General features: G+C 41.7%; 1 protein-coding gene across 1 annotated transcript in view; it reads right to left on the bottom strand.

The window, feature by feature from the left end:
- The window catches only part of ARGLU1 (arginine and glutamate rich 1), a 29,674-nt gene extending 12,971 nt beyond the window's left edge, over positions 1-16,703 (bottom strand). Inside the window, exons 1-3 of the mRNA XM_049867375.1 lie at positions 16,130-16,703; positions 6,600-6,825; positions 4,215-4,298 (exon numbers count right to left, since the gene is read on the bottom strand). Coding sequence (XP_049723332.1) covers positions 4,215-4,298; positions 6,600-6,825; positions 16,130-16,476 — 657 coding nt within the window. The 5' untranslated portion in view covers positions 16,477-16,703. The remainder of the gene's footprint in view (positions 1-4,214; positions 4,299-6,599; positions 6,826-16,129) is intronic.
- Between the last annotated feature and the right edge of the window lie 662 nt (positions 16,704-17,365).

Genomic DNA, 17,365 nt, shown 5'->3' on the forward strand with positions numbered 1-17,365 from the left:
CCATTCAACTAAAGCACCAAAAGTATGATTTTCTTTTATGAGTGGGCCCACCTGGCTCCGTTAATCCATTTTTTATGAAAGTCATTACTGGATCCAATCTTTGAACTTTTGTCAGAAAAGCCTCCTTAGAAGTGGGCCTGAAGTGTGACTTAAATTTACCTCTTTGCTAATTTAATTATTTTTATGTGCTTGAAAGTAATACGCATTATTGTTGAAAACAGGGAAACTGGAGAAAAGTATTGTTACACACAGTACAGCCAATTAGATATCTCGAAGCACTTTTTTCTCTTAAAACGAATAAATATACTTTTTCAAAATAGCAAAATCATACTGTGTATACGCGTTTTGTGTTTACTATTTCGCTTACATTTTATCAGCTTTTTGGCTACGGAAAAGGCAGTGTGTATGTGTTATAATTTCTCTAACATCCTTATTTTTGAACCTTCACTATTCTAAGTGATCTGGGAGAACATCTTTATACATCTGTTTGCATCTGATCCAATTTTCAGGAGAGAAATTCTTAGAAGCATAAAGTGACAGGGTACGGCCATTTTAAAGTTTTCTGATGTTTACTGTTAGGTCTTTTCTAAAATGGTTATACCCATTTAAACTCCCAGGATCACCACATTTGAAACAACAAACAAAAACCTTAATTTAGTATCAGCGAAAAAGAAAGAAGGGGGCGATTCTTTGCTTCCTGAGGTTGGGATATATTTTCAGCAATTTATTGTTACAGATACTTTTCATTCTACTTGTGTGAATAGCATCTCCTGCATCTCTCAGGCTTCTTCTTTCTATAGGGGAGTTGGTTTTCTTTATTGACTTGTAAGAGATCTTTGTATCATTCACTCACGCTTATAATGTTTAAGAAATCTCCCCCTGCACACCTCCTCCCTTCCCAGCGTACTTTCTTCTCCCTCCAACTTGTCTTTTCTCTAATCTGCTTTTAGAACCTCATCTCCCATTACTTTCCACACACTTCTCACTATACGTAAAGCTGGATTACTACAGTCACCGCTACTTTTCCTGCTACCCCGGGAGACCTCACACATTCTTGCCTTTCCTTCTTCCATTCTGCTTCCCAAAAGGTGCTAACCCTACTCCATTTCCTCTCATACTTCTGTCCTGTTCCTTAATTGAATTTTTAACTATCCATTGGAGGCTCACCTCAAGGGGTACCCTCTTCTAGGAAGGTTTCGCAGGCCACCCCAGGGCAACATAGCCTATGTCAATAACCTCATATTGCTCACATCACTCACCAAATATTTCCATATTATTAGTTAACTTCTCTTGGAGTTGCCCTTTTCTCCCAATTGATACATTAAGAGAACTGAATGCCATGTCTATTTTTATCCTCAAATTGCTCCAAAATAGGGATTATATGAAGAGTTAAGTTTGGTCACATCCTTCCCTCCCCTTCTAGGGGCTAGGGTGCTTCACATTCTTCTTGCTTTTTCTAGTATATAGAACAGTAAACTGTACATATTACTAGCATATGTATTATGTCATGAAGCAAACAGAATAGCTGCTTAAACTAGAAAAAACTACCACCACTGAAATACCCAGTAAAGTCCCAAGCCACCTGTAAGTGTGGCTCACAGATAAGGAGACAAGGCTGTCAGAGGAATATAAGGAGGCCCAAGCTGTCCCTAGGCACCCAGCCATCCACACCAGGGTCACAAACGATCAAGATCTTAGCAGGGCATACCAAGTTGAGGAGCTCTGCTCCAGAAGTCACCATCTGCCATTCCAAGCCACCCACAAACTGAATCCTGTACACCTATCTCGTTTGGTCCTAAAAAGAATGCGAGTCTAACCTGCTTGGCAATTATGCTTCACTGTTTAAAATTATCAATCATATTGGTCCTCTCTTCTGGAATGTCCATGCCTCACAAACAAGACTGTATTTACCCTTCAAAGCTCAAAACAAGATTCACTTTCCCTCTTGCCTCCTCCTACCTGCACTAAGACGCTCTCCTCACATGGAACACTAATGAAGCATTACCACATACTTAGGAACATGCATTTCACATCCTTACCGCTTTTTCTACCTAAGCAGATTGTAAAGTCTTATCAGGAAAGCAGGATTTCATCTTCTCCTCCTACTGCAGCCTTCAGAACAACCAGGACAGTGATGTTCACAAAGAACGGATCGTGCCACGTGCTCACTGAACTGCCTGGGGTACTTCCAGCATCGTCTCTAATCTGCAGCGCACTGTTTTTCAAAGACCACCCCCTAGAACCAAATGCCCCGTTTTTATCTTTCCATAATCAATTATGGGGCACATCACTCATGCTCCTCCTTTACCCGCAGCACCCCTAGCAGTATGCACCGTCAATAAATCAAATCCACTCATATCTTTTTCTGTGCATTCATGAAGCAGTTCGAAGCAGTGCCATCATGGCCGACGAAAGTGAAGCTGCAAGAGGCCCAAAGCTTTAAAACTTGGGTGATCTGGAGTGATACCAGGAACGGGAAACTTAGGGACCAAAGCCCTGGAATGAGACTCAGAAGAGGCACAGTGAGGAGTGAGACTCAAGAGAGGCGCAGTGAGACTCAGAAGAGGCGCAGTGAGCCCTTTCAGGAGCCTAATGTGTAAGGCTGCTTACTGGTGGTGAACACCACACACTCAAAGCGACGTTGTCAGCTGCCATCTCCGAGCGGGGCGCCGTTTCCGACTCTGCTCAGAATCTGAAGCGCAACACAACTGGCCGCTATGCAATGCGTTTGCTGCCCTTGCATTCTAAGAGGGAGATTAAGTGGGGCTTTGATCTGTGATTTTTCCCCTTCTAGTTCCCCAAATTTTCAAAATTCGGGTCTGTTCTGGTTTCGCTTCCTTGGCCATGATTAAACAGCGAAGAACTGGTTCGAAGTCCTGTTATAAACATAGCCACACAATTTTTTTTTTTTTTTAAAAACCACGTAAGTGGATCTTATTTACAAGTTATTTTCACAGTCCACAATAACAACTTATAGGAAATGTTTTCTTTTTTTAAAAGCTGTATTTAACACATTATTGAACACCAGTGAAAACTTTTCTAGACATCTCTCTAGAAACAACAGTCTGTCCTGGATAAAGTGTTCATTCCTGAGCACCAAGTATCACTAACTTTCTACCCAAAAAGCTTTTCCTTATAATTCTTAGCCATTCCCTTGGATTTTTTTTGCAACATTTATATCCATAGTCTAATTCTAGCTTTCATCTTCCTCATACTGAGACTGCTTCAAAGAAATCTCACATTCTTAAAGGCAAGAACCCTTCGGACTCCAAAAATGTTACGTGTGCTAATAAATACTGAGAAATACTATTATATACAAGAACTGATTTGGAAGAAAAACAAATGCACTATGGGTCAGTCCTAAACGTTACCTCAGTGTTCTTGTATTACCTTATTACAATTTAAAACTGCTCTGTATGTAACCTCTCATATCACTCTTCATCATTTTATAATTACTTCAGTCTCTGTATTCCTTGCTAGACTATAAACTAGAACTAAGAAACAGAATTTATTAAATCTGGTGCCCTTACTGTCAAAAATATACTATCTAGTTATTCTGCCCGTGGATGGCTGTTAACTGAAAGGATGAAGGTTTGAGCCCACCCAGAGGTGCCTCGAAAGAAAGGCCTGGCAATCCATTTCCAGAAGTCAGCCATTGAAGACCTATGGAGCACGGTTCTACTGACTGACACATGTGGAGTCGCCATGAGTCAGAATCGACTTGACAGCAACTGGGCTTTTTTTTTTTAACTGGTACTTTTTTCTGTCTAGTGGTTGGTAACAATTCAAGTAATGTGAAATGAAATGAAATGAAATGTTACCTATTAGCTGGTTTAAATCCGTCCTAGCTTTTGTTGTTATTGTCTCGTTTTGTTTCTGCTTTCTAGCAGAGGAGAAGTATGAACGGAGTTAAAAGAAATTTGGGATAAGGGACGAGGAAATAAGGCGTATTACAATTTCTCCTCAGGAAACCTGTTTTAAACCACAGCAAATTTTGGCTTTCTCTCTGGATTAGAGATAAGGAAATTTCTGGATGCCCCCCAAGTAGACTTTTCCGGTAGGCAGCAGCTAAAACCCATTCAACTACTCCTCCTCTTGCCCCAAGCCTTTAAAGTAGCCCTGAAAATTAAGTTAAATTACAGAGCACAAAATCATCCCAGAAAATCTAAAAAAGAATAAAGCCAGCAGAAAATACTTTTGGACTTGACACTTACCAGTCTGGCTTGAGCTTCTGCGATTTTGCGGTTATTCTCTTCCAGTATTCGCTCCAGCTCCTCACGTTTTGCACGTTCTTCCTCCTAAAGGGGAGGACATGTTAAGATGTTAGAAAAATAAAATGTTTATTTTTATTCATAAATATTAACTAATCTTCCTCTGAACTTTTTTGATCTGACTTACAGGGTAGCTTTATAGCTACCTCTGTCTGACAAATGATAAACTGTGCAGCCACTAAAATTGGTTTCTAGGACTAAATTTAAATCATCCCTCCCAGTCCAAACAGCAACCAACTAAACCCTCCCTAATGATAGTTTCCTGGCAATTATTACTAATACTTTAATATCACACAAATCAACAAGGACAACTACAAAACTGGATAGTATTTACCAAATTAAAAAAATAATACATAAAATATAAATAAAGTGAATATTTGTCTCACCAATTATGTATACCTACGTATTCTTTACCTATACTCCTTTAATCAGCATTAAAAGTTGAATATTTACTGTCTTGTCCAGTGTCCTGCAGAGTGTGCTCCTCGGCTGCCATACGCGCCAGCTTCCTCTTTAAAATGATTTGTACTGTTAGCTTGGCAATACCTGCATCAGCAGCTCAACCATTTATAAAGAAACAACATACAAGGAAGGCTGAGCTGAGGAATGCAGATGTTTATGGTAAGAAGGAACAAAAAAATGTAATTCATCATTCCTAAGGCAAACAATTAATAAGAAAAATACATTTACTGTTAGTGAAAAATACAAATGGTAATCCATACTTCATGGAACTAAGGGCTTCTTCCATGGGGAAAATGGACTTAACATTCAGATGTTGACAATTTCAATTTCTAAAGGCAGCTTATATTGTCATCTACAGTCTGAACTGAAATTCAGGAATCCAGGGGACGCATAGGTCAGGAAATAAAATTCTGTAATTTATTTTTTCTTGGAGAATTTAATGAGGTTTTATAATGCAAACTACATGAAGACTGCGTGCTGGTTTGGGCAGTGTTCAGATCACAGCATACAAGTTCAAATGATTTTAGTATTTGGAAAGACTGTCAGAGGGCTGTGTCCGTGTTAAAAAAAAATTGTTAATATGAAACAAAAAGCAAACCAAGAGAAAAAAATCTTACTATGATTAATAACTCGCTACAAGACAGCACCATTACTCCAAAAATATCTTCATTATTAAGCACTGATATAAATAAAAATTTCACACATTCAATTTTACAGAGCCTGTGAAATCCACTATAAACAAAGACATGTATATCTAGTTAGAGACAGCACAAGGAAAAATGCATTTTAAAAGCTAAGCTTACTGGAAAGCAAAGAGATTTAATATTATATCAACTTGTCCACAACAATGCCAAGGTTAAAAATGACAATGAGTCATATATTTTGAGTCAAAATATTTAAGCTCAAGAACACGTAACTATAGGATTTCCTACAGCACACACCAATAGAATTCATATTCACTTATGCCAACTATGCTGAGGGACACTCAGTGCTGTAAAATAATTTGCCTTGAGTGTTTCAATGACTTTCAGCAAGTTTTAGGATCCTGGAGTAATTAGTGCAAATAAGCCATAAAGCTTCAGTAGCAAATTACTGTCTCACAGAAAGACATTTTCAACTTCTGCTCCAGCTGCTGATAAAACAAATCATGTGTTTAGCTTGACTCCAGACAAGGACAACCTGTTCCTTCAAAACTCTCTAGAGAAAAAAAGGAGTTGTTAGTAGATACTAAAAAACTGGATAAATAATCTGGACATTTTTCCTAAAAAGATTTTTTGAAACACATTAGGAAAATTGAGGGCCTTGGTCAGAGTGCTAGAATTAGTCCATTGTGTTGAAGCAGGATTTAAGGAAGGAGGTGAGGGATAAAAGGAAAAAAAGAAGAGTAAGAAAACCTATTTATCAAAGGCAGGTGCTGTCACTCAGTGTTAGGCCCTGCTCTTTTTAATCTGACTGAAGGCAAAGAGCCTCTCACAGTCTAAGTAACAGAGTGATAAACAGAAAAGAATACATAACCACAGGTGGATTTTAACTGGTCCCCTTGACCACTCCCTGTCTCCCCCACCCTCCCAAAAAAGAAATGTAAGTCCTGCAGCCATGGCAAAAGTTTCAAACACTTCTCAAATATGTAGGCCAGTTCCATTAAATCAAAGTGTTCCTTGAATATGTTTTATGAAAATAACTTTTAAGCATCAGCCAGCACTTCTGAATAGGCTAGAAAATTAACTTTCGCAGCAACGTAAGTTTAGATGAGAAAGGAATTAGATAGTCTGTATTCCATCTCTTTCTGAACTGAGCAGGAGGCACAACCCGACACTGAAAGTTTTGCCATGGACTGTCTCTACTTTCCAAACGACCGAGCGTTACCTCTCTAGCTTTTTGTGCTGCAAGCTCAGCTTGTCTCTGTCGCTCGAGTTCTTCGAGCAACTGCTTTTCCATGATGCGCTTGGCTTCCTCCACCCTCCGGAGAACTTCGCGCTCAATTTCATCCTTCCTTTTCTCCAATTCTTCCTCTACCCTCTTTGCCACCAATTCTTCCACTCTTCGTGCTGTCTCTTCCTCGATGAGTTTTTCTTCTATCTCCTGCTGCCGACTGGCAAATGAAGTTAAAAAAAAAAAAATAGCTTAGATACTACAGAAAATAAATCTAAGAATTCAACCAAAACTAGTTATAAGTTTATAAAATCACTGAGCCTACAAAACCACTGATTATACATTTTAATGATTCTAGAATTCATATTCATACAACGTTTTAAGGAGATAATAGATACGAAAATGTAAGTGACACAAAAATTCAAATAAATATGAACTCGTGTTTCTTTTTTATCTATTGTTTTCTAAACATACGAAGAGCTTGATTCTAAAGTTCTGATTTAGAAACTGTAGGTAAATCTAAAATAGAAAATCTACTCGTTATTAATTTCATGAGAGGTTAAGCTGTTAAAATACGTGATTTGCTCATGTGCCACTCCGCTCAATCTAAAAGTTGAGCTGCAGAGCAGTCAGACATTATCAAAAAGCAGGCAGTTCAGACTAGCTACACTTAGGTTTTTTCTCCCCCTGAAGCAATGATGTAGACCTGGTGATGCGGTGGTTAAGAACGTGGCTGCTAACCAAAAGATTAGCAGTCCAAATCCACCAGCTGCTCCCCAGAAACCCTATGGGGCAGTTCTATGCTATCCTATAGGGTCTTTATGAGTTTGAACTGACACAACGGCAACAGGTTAAGCAATGCTATGACAGTCACAGTAGACTTGGAGAGATTCAGACTGCTTTTAGTGAAAACACAGACCAACTCACTCAAGCTCTGAACCCTATACCCTTTGCTATACCTTCTTTTCCTTCTGTTAATTGATTTTCATTTAAACTCTCCTCCAGAGATAAGAAACTGGGTGAAAAAAAAATTTTTTTTATTACCAGTTCTATTATAAAACTCAATGAAATGTGGTACTATTAATTTGATTATGACTCACTTGACATACACATATATGAGACAGTCACCTATCTATCTATTTAGTAAAGACTACATAGTTCCTAAACCTTGGTGACGTAGTGGTTAAGTGCTACAGCTGCTAACCAAAAGATCGGCAGTTCGAGTCCACCAGGCACCCCTTAGAAACTCTACGGGGCAGTTCTACGCAGTCCTATAGGGTTGCTATGAGTCAGAATCAACTTGATGGCAACGGGTAATAGTTTCTAAGTGACCTTTAAATACTCCATTTCAGCTCAACTCTATTTTTTGGGGTGGGATCCAATTCCAACAACTGCATTCATTCTCAACTCCTGTTACCCACATTTTGATTCATTTCGGTTTCTACATTTATCCTGTCTATACTCTCCTGTCAAGTACAGTAGCTTCTTGACAAAGCCTATTTTCATCACTCTTTCGGGCTCATGGGTACCCCTAGGGTCCAAGTACCTTTTCTGCCTCTGAACGTTTATTGGCAAGTTGCTGCATCAGTGACAGTGTGTGCTCCTGCAAGGCATGGGGGCCTTTATAACTCCTGAACCCAAATAAATAGGTGTGTGCTGCAAATTATTGTTTTTACAGGGTACTGTACAAGGTGTCTGAGTTTTTGGTAGGAAAAACAAATTCTGAAAATTTTTACTTGTTACACATACATACCAACAGACCCATACTTCACATGTACCACTTAACACGGTAGGCTTGTGGGAGGAGCAAGGAAAAAAAAAAAACCCGTACTACCTACCAAAAATTCTGACACACTCAATGATTCAGCACGCTACCATTAATGAGAACACATGGTACAAACAAAAAATTTAGAGCAGAAAATACTTGATTCACAAAAGACTATAGAGAACTTTACAGAAAGTTTTATATAGTTCCAATATCCATTCTAAGGATCCTACTGCTTGTTCCTTAAATATTTCTTCGATTCATTAATGATTTTTATTTAAAAAAAAAAAAGGAGGGGGGATCTGAAACCCTAAATTTACTCTAAATGTGCTCCTTTTCCTTTTCAACTTCTAGTCAAATATAGTATTAAAGTAGTTTCAAGAAGCCTTTATCTATAGACCAAAAACCAAACCCAAATCTGCTGCCCTTGGGTCACTCTGGACTCACAGTGTCCAACAGGACAGAGAAGAACTGTTCCATAGGGTTTCCAAGGCTGTAAATCCTAACACAAGCAGAATGCCCATCTTTCTCCCATGGAGGACTGGTGGGCTGGAACCGCCAACTTTTCATTTAGCAACCAAGTGCTTAACCACCGCACCACCCGGGTTCCTTTTACATACAGCAGCCGTTATTTATAGGAGCCCTGTAAGAGCAGATACTCACCCCAACACTAAAGGTAAATCACCAAGATTACATCTAAAGGAAATCAAGCAGCAATTTCAATGGAAATTAAACTACAGGTCTAATGAACATTTAAAATGTAAAAATGCTGCTTCTCACTAGGGTCACATAGCAACGTGTGTATAAATTTTTGTATGTGAAACTAACGTAATGGTAAACTTTCACTTAAAGCACAATAAAAAATAAACAAACAAATAAATAAAAATGTTGCTTCTTGGCTTAGCCCCAAGAGAAAAGTGACAGCTGAAATAAGTAAGGCCAAGTTTGGTTGATGAGTATGTAAGGACTTCTTATAGTGCTCTCTCTATACTTTTGTAGGAAACCCTGATGGTATAGTGGTTAAGAGTTTGGCTGCTAACCAAATGGTGGGCAGTTCGAATTCACCAGGCATTACTTGGGAACCCTATGGAGCAGTTCTACTCTGTCCTATAGGGTCGCTATGAGTTGGAACCGACTCAACAGCAATGGATTTTTTTTTGGTTTTCTACTTTCGTATGTGTTGGAAGGTTTTCATAATAAAAAAAATTTTAGAGTATACATACACACCCCCTACATACTTCTGCTAGTTGGTTTTCATGGAATCAGTAAATATAGAGAAGCCTAAGAAGAAACTAAAATTTTCTAAAACAGTACAATTCAACTCTTATCAATGCTAAGTGGAGCACAGTACTGACTATTCAAAAAGAGGAGAATGTGAAACAATTCCAATTAAAAATTTCCACATAAAATGGAAAAAGGAGGGTAAAGATTGGGATAAAGCCTTAGGTTAGCTTATCAGTAGAAAAGCTGCCAAATTAACTCAAGAATCTGTTAAAGGTAGAAGTTTTTGTCAAGCAGTCCCTAAGCACCATCAACAGCGGACCAGCTAGCAGGACCACAGGTATCATCATCACAGCCGTTATCACACTTCCGTAAGATCTGGTCAGTAAGGAGACAAGTCTACATGAATTCATAGCTTCTAGCTTACAGCACCAGCCAGGTCCGCATGGTGTCAGCTCCCTGTGTCCCCAGTCCCACAGACCACCACCAAACCACAGGGGTCAGGTGACATGCAGCCTAGGCAGTGAGGTGCTCTACTAAGGAGCCAATTCTAACTGCAGCTCAGAGCTTTTATAGCCCAAAGGGGAGGCAGGTAGAAAACCCCATGCTCAAATGAAAATAGGAAAAATGAGAAATGGCCTCATGGAGTTTCTCACAAGGCTACTTATCTCCCTTCGTTCCTGGAGGAACCAGAGAGCATCCCACCGTGACTCCTGCCAGACTGCAATTAAGCCTTGCTGATGTGTCCTATGTGGAGACACACAAGGTCAGGGCGGTACGACAGATCTCCTCCCCTACAAGGACAAGCAAGAATGTAATATTGTCATTGCTGCTACTCTCGGCAAGGTTAAAAACTGCTACTCCATTTTTAAAGCCAGTGCTCAAAAGTCAAAGCTCATTACTACCACTCTACCACGTGTATACCTTGGAAGAACAGTGGGCAACACGTACAGCAGAATTAAGAATGAGTTCATCTTCACAGACAACCTCTCATCATAATCAACGATAAAGCAACTGTTAGGCTAACTGCTGTAAGATGCATTGAAACTTCCTCGAGAAAAGAAAAAGCTTCGGGTCACTGCTGTTGTACAAAAGACCTATCACCTCATATTGTTGTCTCTCCGCTCCTTAAAACGACCGTAAGACCTGCCACCCTCATAACGTTCTTTTATTTCTCTGATATTTTCCTCAGGCTCCTTTGCCAAGAATCTGTAGTACCGTTAAAAGGGTTGACTGAAAATCTTCAAGTTTTTCAATGAAAACAGTGTAACACTATTAGTGGCTGTTGAGTCAATTCTGACTCGTGGTGACCCTATTTGTGTCAGAGTAGAACTGCACTCTAGAGTTTTCAACGGGTGTTTTCAGAAGCAGAGTGCCAGCTCTGTCTTCCAAGCCACCTCTGAGTGGACTTGAACCACCAACCTTTTGGTTAGCGACGAGCACTTAACTGTTTTCAACACTGAGGGACTCTGGTTTAACAGTTGTTGTTAGGTGCCGTCAAGTCTGTTCTGACTCATAATGACCCTATAGGTCAGAGTAGAACTGTCCCCTAGGGTTTCCAGGGAGCAACTGGTGGGTTCCAACCGCCAACATTTTTGGTTAGCAGCTGTAGCTCGCCTTGGTTCTCAACTACTATGCCACCAGGGCTCCCTGGTGTAGCAGCAGGACCCATTTTCTCCCTGCTCCCAGGTATTTTTAGTAACACATAAATCTTAACTTTAAAAATGGTGACTACTAAAATGAAACAGCAAAGGTATGACACTACATCATTGCTAATTGAGAATACGACTTGGTACGGGGCAATTGCTGATTAATTTTAATCTCTTAAAAATGTACAAACTCTTAATCCCAAGGACTTCTAGGAGTCACTTAATAACACTAGCAAACGACATTCACATAGTTAAGAGCTCAGCTGCTAACCAAAAGGTTGGCAGTTCGAAACCACCAGCTGCTACTCAGTAACCCTATGGGGCAGTTCTTCTGTCCTATAGCGTCGCCAAGAGTCAGAATCAACTCGATGGCAAAGTTTTTTTTTTGGTTGTTGCGTGCCAGTATTGTTGTTGTGTGCCCTCAGGTCGATTCCAACTCACAGCAACCCTCCTGGACAGAGCAGAACTGCCCCACAGGGTTTCCAAGGCCGTAATCTTTGCAGATCGCTTGGTCTTTTCTCCTGTGGAGTCACTGGTAGGTCCAAACCATTGACCTTTCAGTTAGCAACAAAGCACTTAACCACTGTACCACCAGGGCTCCTCTGTACCACTCCTGTGGAGTCACTGGTAGGTCCAAACCACTGACCTTTCAGTTAGCAACAAAGCACTTAACCCTGTACCACCAGGGCTCCTTTCAGTTAGCAACAAAGCACTTAACCACTGTACCACCAGGGCTCCTCTGCATAGTATTACTAGTTACAAATACTATGCCATGAGTATATTACATCTCATTTAAATCTCAGGACAGTCTTACAAGGTGAGTATTAATATGCTCACTTTTAATGAAGAAACTGGGTTCAAGCCTAGTGCATACTGCTGAGGTTTGACTCGGAATTCAGATAAACTCAAAAGCTAAGATTTTAAGTACTACGCTACCCAACACTGTTTCTCCATGACAAACGTGTGAGGCAGAAGACAGGCACAAAGGTTTAACTACAAAAATAATTATTTAAAAATACATAAAATTATGATTTAGTGTCAGCTAGGATCTTATGCCCCAGTGCTGTCTCAAAGCCATAACCTACAAAAAGTAGTTTAATACACTGAATTTGCTCAGAAAAGCTCCTTTGCCCACAATGAGTTCTTCAAGTATTACTGAAGAATCACTCATATAGATGCCGCAGACACTGTAATTTAGTTATTTAGATAGCTACAGCACTGCTCCCTTTGTAGCTTTAGAAGGCTCTCAATCTGTCATGTGACTGAACACAAAGGATAATAGTTACTCTGCCATTAACATTTTTCTGATTTGCCTCCTCACAAGTCATTTTCAGCTGACCATTTTCTCAAAAGTTAACACAACATGTACACAGCATCTCAGAAGTATACTTAAGAAAAAGATAACACTCGTGACAGGAGCCACTAGTATTAAGAGAAAGACTTTTTACAAAGGCATGTCTCTTAATGCATTACTGTAATATCTCATAGGGCCACTTCTTAAAGTCACTAGGCTCAGTCTGGCTGTACTATATAAATTATACCAAATAACATTACTTAATGAGACCCAATACGTGTCAAGCACCTTGTAGGTACTTTAAGTGCACAATCTCTAACCCTCACAATAAACAATACAGGCATGATCTCCATTTCAGACAAGAAAATAAGCTCAGAGGTAGGTAAATTATTCAAGGCCTCAAAATCACCAAGTGGCAAAGCAATCTGGTTTCTGATTTTGCCAGATTTCCTAAATGGTTAAATCCAATAAGTGATTCTTGTTTCACTGCCTCTCCACCTAACACTGGGTTTCCTGAAACGACATGCGGCACTCTGCATTCTTCTAATACCACTTGTCTACTTCCACCCTGGGCTTTTCTTCCTTCTCTCAATTATGCACATAGACGCTCCATAAGAGTTAGATCCTTAAACTCAACTGCTCTTCTTTCACCTCGCCCTGGGTCATTCCATCTATTCTCAAGGTTTCACTGACACACATTAAGACTGCCCTCCCCTAGCCTTCAATCCCCCGTATCAACTCTGGATAAACTCAGTATATACCCAAAACTAGCACCAACAGTGGAAGTGCCAAGTGGAAACTCCCTTTGATTTCTCTCTCTCCCTTATCCACTACTTATTAAGTTTCTAACATTTTAACCAGCTTAACACACAGTAGTTACTTAAACATCTGGTGGGTGAGCTGCTATAGTCACACTACATAAATACTACAGTCAACATCAATGCTTTCTTTGCCCTAATGTCCCAAGTCCCATTTAATTTACCCTATTTCTTAAATCTGTCTCCCCTTTCCATTCCAACAACTGCCCTTACTACTCTTAGAGATTTACTGCACATGTGTCTTAGTTTCTATCCTGTATACAGCAGGGAGCTGTTTAAAAAAAAAAAAAAAAAAAAAAAGCTGCCATGCCATTTACTTCCTTAAAATCTTTCCCTGCTTTTATAACACCAGAGGATGAAATCCAAGCTTAATATGGCACACAAGCCAGTCCAGTACTTCCAACCTCTATGTACCTCTCCAGTCACCATGTGACTTTAGTACTTTAGAGCTCCATGTGCCAGTCCACTTTCCCCCTCTCCTTTATTCTGGTGGAGCTAAAGAGAAAAGAAAGACTTTAGTCCACAGTGGTCAAGAGCTACAGCTGCTAACCAAGAAGTCAGCAGTTCAAATCCACATGGCACTCCTTGAAAACTTTATGCGGCAGTTCTACTCTGTCCTATAGGATCATGATTCAGAATCAACTTGATGGCAATGATTTTTTATATCTAGCCTGATGGTCTCATATTCTTATATGCTGCACTTATTTTTCATGACAACTAAGTTATTTACTCATCCAGGATGCTTTCTTTATCCAATCACATCACTACCGATGGATTTACTATACTGTATTATTACCTACCTAATTACCTGTCTTTAAGCTAGCTACCTCAAGGGCCCAAACATCTTTATATTAACAGCACCTAGCACCTGTATTGCACTAATACCTGCTGACTGGATGAACTAACCAACAGAAAGACCGACAACTACTTCACCCCAACCTATCCCCATGGCTCCAAAGCCTATCTTTTCCCTTGTTCTCCCCCTGCCCCAATTATTCCAAGGCATTAGAATATGTTAAGGGCACAAAAAAATTCACCTTACAGGTGGCTACTAGCCCTTCCCCCACCAAGGTATGAATGCTAATGACCATGTGCTTCTCCCACCCTAACTGTATTGTGTTCTATTTCCCATAATTTCATCCCTGGATTTCTTCTCTTGCTGTTCATGTGTAGCTTGCTACACGCTTCTAATTGTTCTTTGCATAGTAAGTTTCCTCTTCTACACATCGCCACTTTCTAGCGACAAGCAGAATCCGCTGGAGGGCTTTGTTGTTTCCACATGGAAAAGTTACCTCAGAGATGTGTTAGGTAATTTTTCAAATGTTTTTCTCTTGATAGTTATTTGAGAGCTGCATTTTTACACTTGAGCTTCTTGTTCCAGACCAAAAAGCTGGATTCTGCAATCAACGTTAACTGAGAAACAATTACGTGTACTTGTTTAAATACACATTACTGCCAGTTCTCCGAAGTACAACAAACATGAATGAGGAGCGCGTTTTAAAATCATACAACGTCAGCAAAAATATCGCTGGGTAATGATTCTTCTATATTATTTGTGTTCCAGTCCTCCACTTCTTAATACTTTTCCTTTTAGAAACAAGTTGTGCTGGAAATTCTACATAACACAAATCACACTGCAGAAAAATTTAAACCCCCCCAAAATTCAATACACATGAATTCCTTCCAGGAAAACCCTAAATTCAGTTAACTTCCCGGCCTCAAGAGGAGTTTCTAAAAATGCACTGAAGAAACCAACAAGGCTGGCTGGTTCAACTGGGAGAGCTAGCACATCTGCCTAACTCTTCTTTTCAGTCTGGCTTTTGGGAGATGAATATCCAGAGCATCACGGTACCATGTCCTTAAAGTTTAGAGCCAAACCAAACCCTGCGTTTGAAAACCAAAAGTCGGTTTATTTGGGGATCATCCAGATACTTGAAAGTTGACTCTTTTTTAGAAATACATTTCTTTTTTACACCCAAACAAGAGAACCTTACTGCCACTCTAATTCTAGTTCTATGCATGAAAAACCAGGTGCCGTCGAGAGCAACGCAAAAATTAAAAGCAAATACTGAAGTGTCTTTTAAACAAGCATACTGAACAGGGCGGACACGAACACGCAGGGCTGCACATAAACCTGCTACAGAGAAGTACGAGGCAAAATAAAAAAAAGAAGGGCTGTGCTTTGATTGGCATGGTGCTTACGCGGGAGACACTAAGTGTCAAAACTCACTTCAGCTTCGTACACCCTGTTTTTAAATCTCAAAAAAAGAAAAAAAAAACAGGGGGGGCCACGGGTAAGCCAGAGCAGAGTAACCTCCCACACTTTTTAACAACACGAATACACCAAAGTAAAAAGTTGTTTTCTGTGTGTGTGTGTGCCAACTGTTGGGCCACAGAAAAGCGTTGTCTTCCAGCATATTAAGTCCTGCCCCAAATTTAAACTTTCAGGTGAGGATGCTGCTGGTCGCCCGGAGCTCCCGCCGGCTAGCTGAGCGGTACCTCCTTTCTGCTATCCCCCCGCGGGGTCTGCACGGCGCTCGGCGCCCACACCTCGAGGCTGGCCCGTCCCCGGCCTTTCCCCGCCGACGGGGCTCCCCGACCTCACGCTGAACCCCACCCCCCGCCACTTCCTGCTCTCGCCGCCTCGCGCGCCAAAACCGCCCTCTCCCCGGGCGCCCGGTCCTGCTCGCGCCCCGCCGCGTGGGCCCCCCGCGACCCCCAGGGCCCCCCGGCCTCCCCGGAGCCCCCCGGCCTCCCCGCCGCCGGCACGCGCTCACATTTTTCGCTGTCGCTCGAACTCGGCTTTCTTCTCCTCCTCCTCGCGTTTCTGCTTCTCGTCCAGGCTGCTCCGCTTGCTGACCGTGCGCCCGAAGATGTCGATGCGGTCGGGCGGGGACGAGGCGCGCTCCCGGTCCCGCTCGCGCCGAGACACGGCCGTGTTGGTGGAGCGCGAGCGGGACCGCGACTCCCGCCGCCGGTTCCGCTTACTCTCCCGGGACTTGGAACGCTTCCGGACTCGCTCCTTGTCCCGGGACCGCGACCGCGACCGGCTGCGCTTCTTGTTGTGTTTGCTGCTCTTGGTGTGTTTGGAGCGGGACGAACTCCGGCTCCGAGACCGGCCCATCCTTCCAGGCGACGCTGGCTCCGGCCTCCAAACGCTCCCGGCTTCGCTCGCCTCAGCCTTCGAGCGTGCGCTGACCGTTCTGTCGGGCCCCGAGGAAGAAGAGCCACCGGTCAGATGCCTTTTTACCGTCGTCTTCGGTCGACGGACGCCACGAAGGCCGCCTCAAGCGAGAAGGCCGCAGCGAGAGACTTCCCTAAAATGGCAGCTGTGGCCGCACCGGCTACCTTTCCCACAATGCCCAGCGTGAACGTGCCGTCGCGCGGGCCCCGCCCCCTGACGATTGTTGCCGAAGACGCAGCGAGGATTTCCGAGCCCCTTCGGCTCTTTCCGCGTGTCCTGGCGGAAGCCTAAGAGGCCACGCTCAGAAACTCACATCTTTGCTTTAGCGTATTTATGTTTTTTGGTAAAATTCTTGTAGAATGAATTAATCATGTTTTGGCGCGAGTTAAATCATTCCTTGGTGTGAATTAAATTTCGCCTGGTGGCACAGTGGTTAAGAACTTGGCTGCTAACTAAAAGGTCGTCAGTTCGAATCCACCAGCTGCTCTTTCGAAAACCTATGGGGCGGTTCTACTCTGTCCTATAGGGTCTCTGTGAGTCAGAATGACTCAAAGGCAATGGGTTTGGTATGAACTGATTAATTGCGTTATTTTCTAGGAGATGGCTTTGTCATACAGCCCTGAATTGTATCAGAGTGACCCTGGGCAGATGACTTGCTTCCCTGAGCTTAGTCTCCTTGTTCGTGGACTGTAGATAACCACATTTCCTAAAGTGGTTGTGAGACTGAGGGCGGTATGTATTCAGCGGGTTTTCATAAACGAATGCTGATGCTTAATGGAGGGTTTAATGTGCCTGCCAGGGCACTGTACTAAATGTTTTGCGTTTATCA

This window comes from Elephas maximus, chromosome 23 (assembly GCF_024166365.1).
Source record: "Elephas maximus indicus isolate mEleMax1 chromosome 23, mEleMax1 primary haplotype, whole genome shotgun sequence".
Lineage (NCBI taxonomy): Eukaryota > Metazoa > Chordata > Mammalia > Proboscidea > Elephantidae > Elephas > Elephas maximus.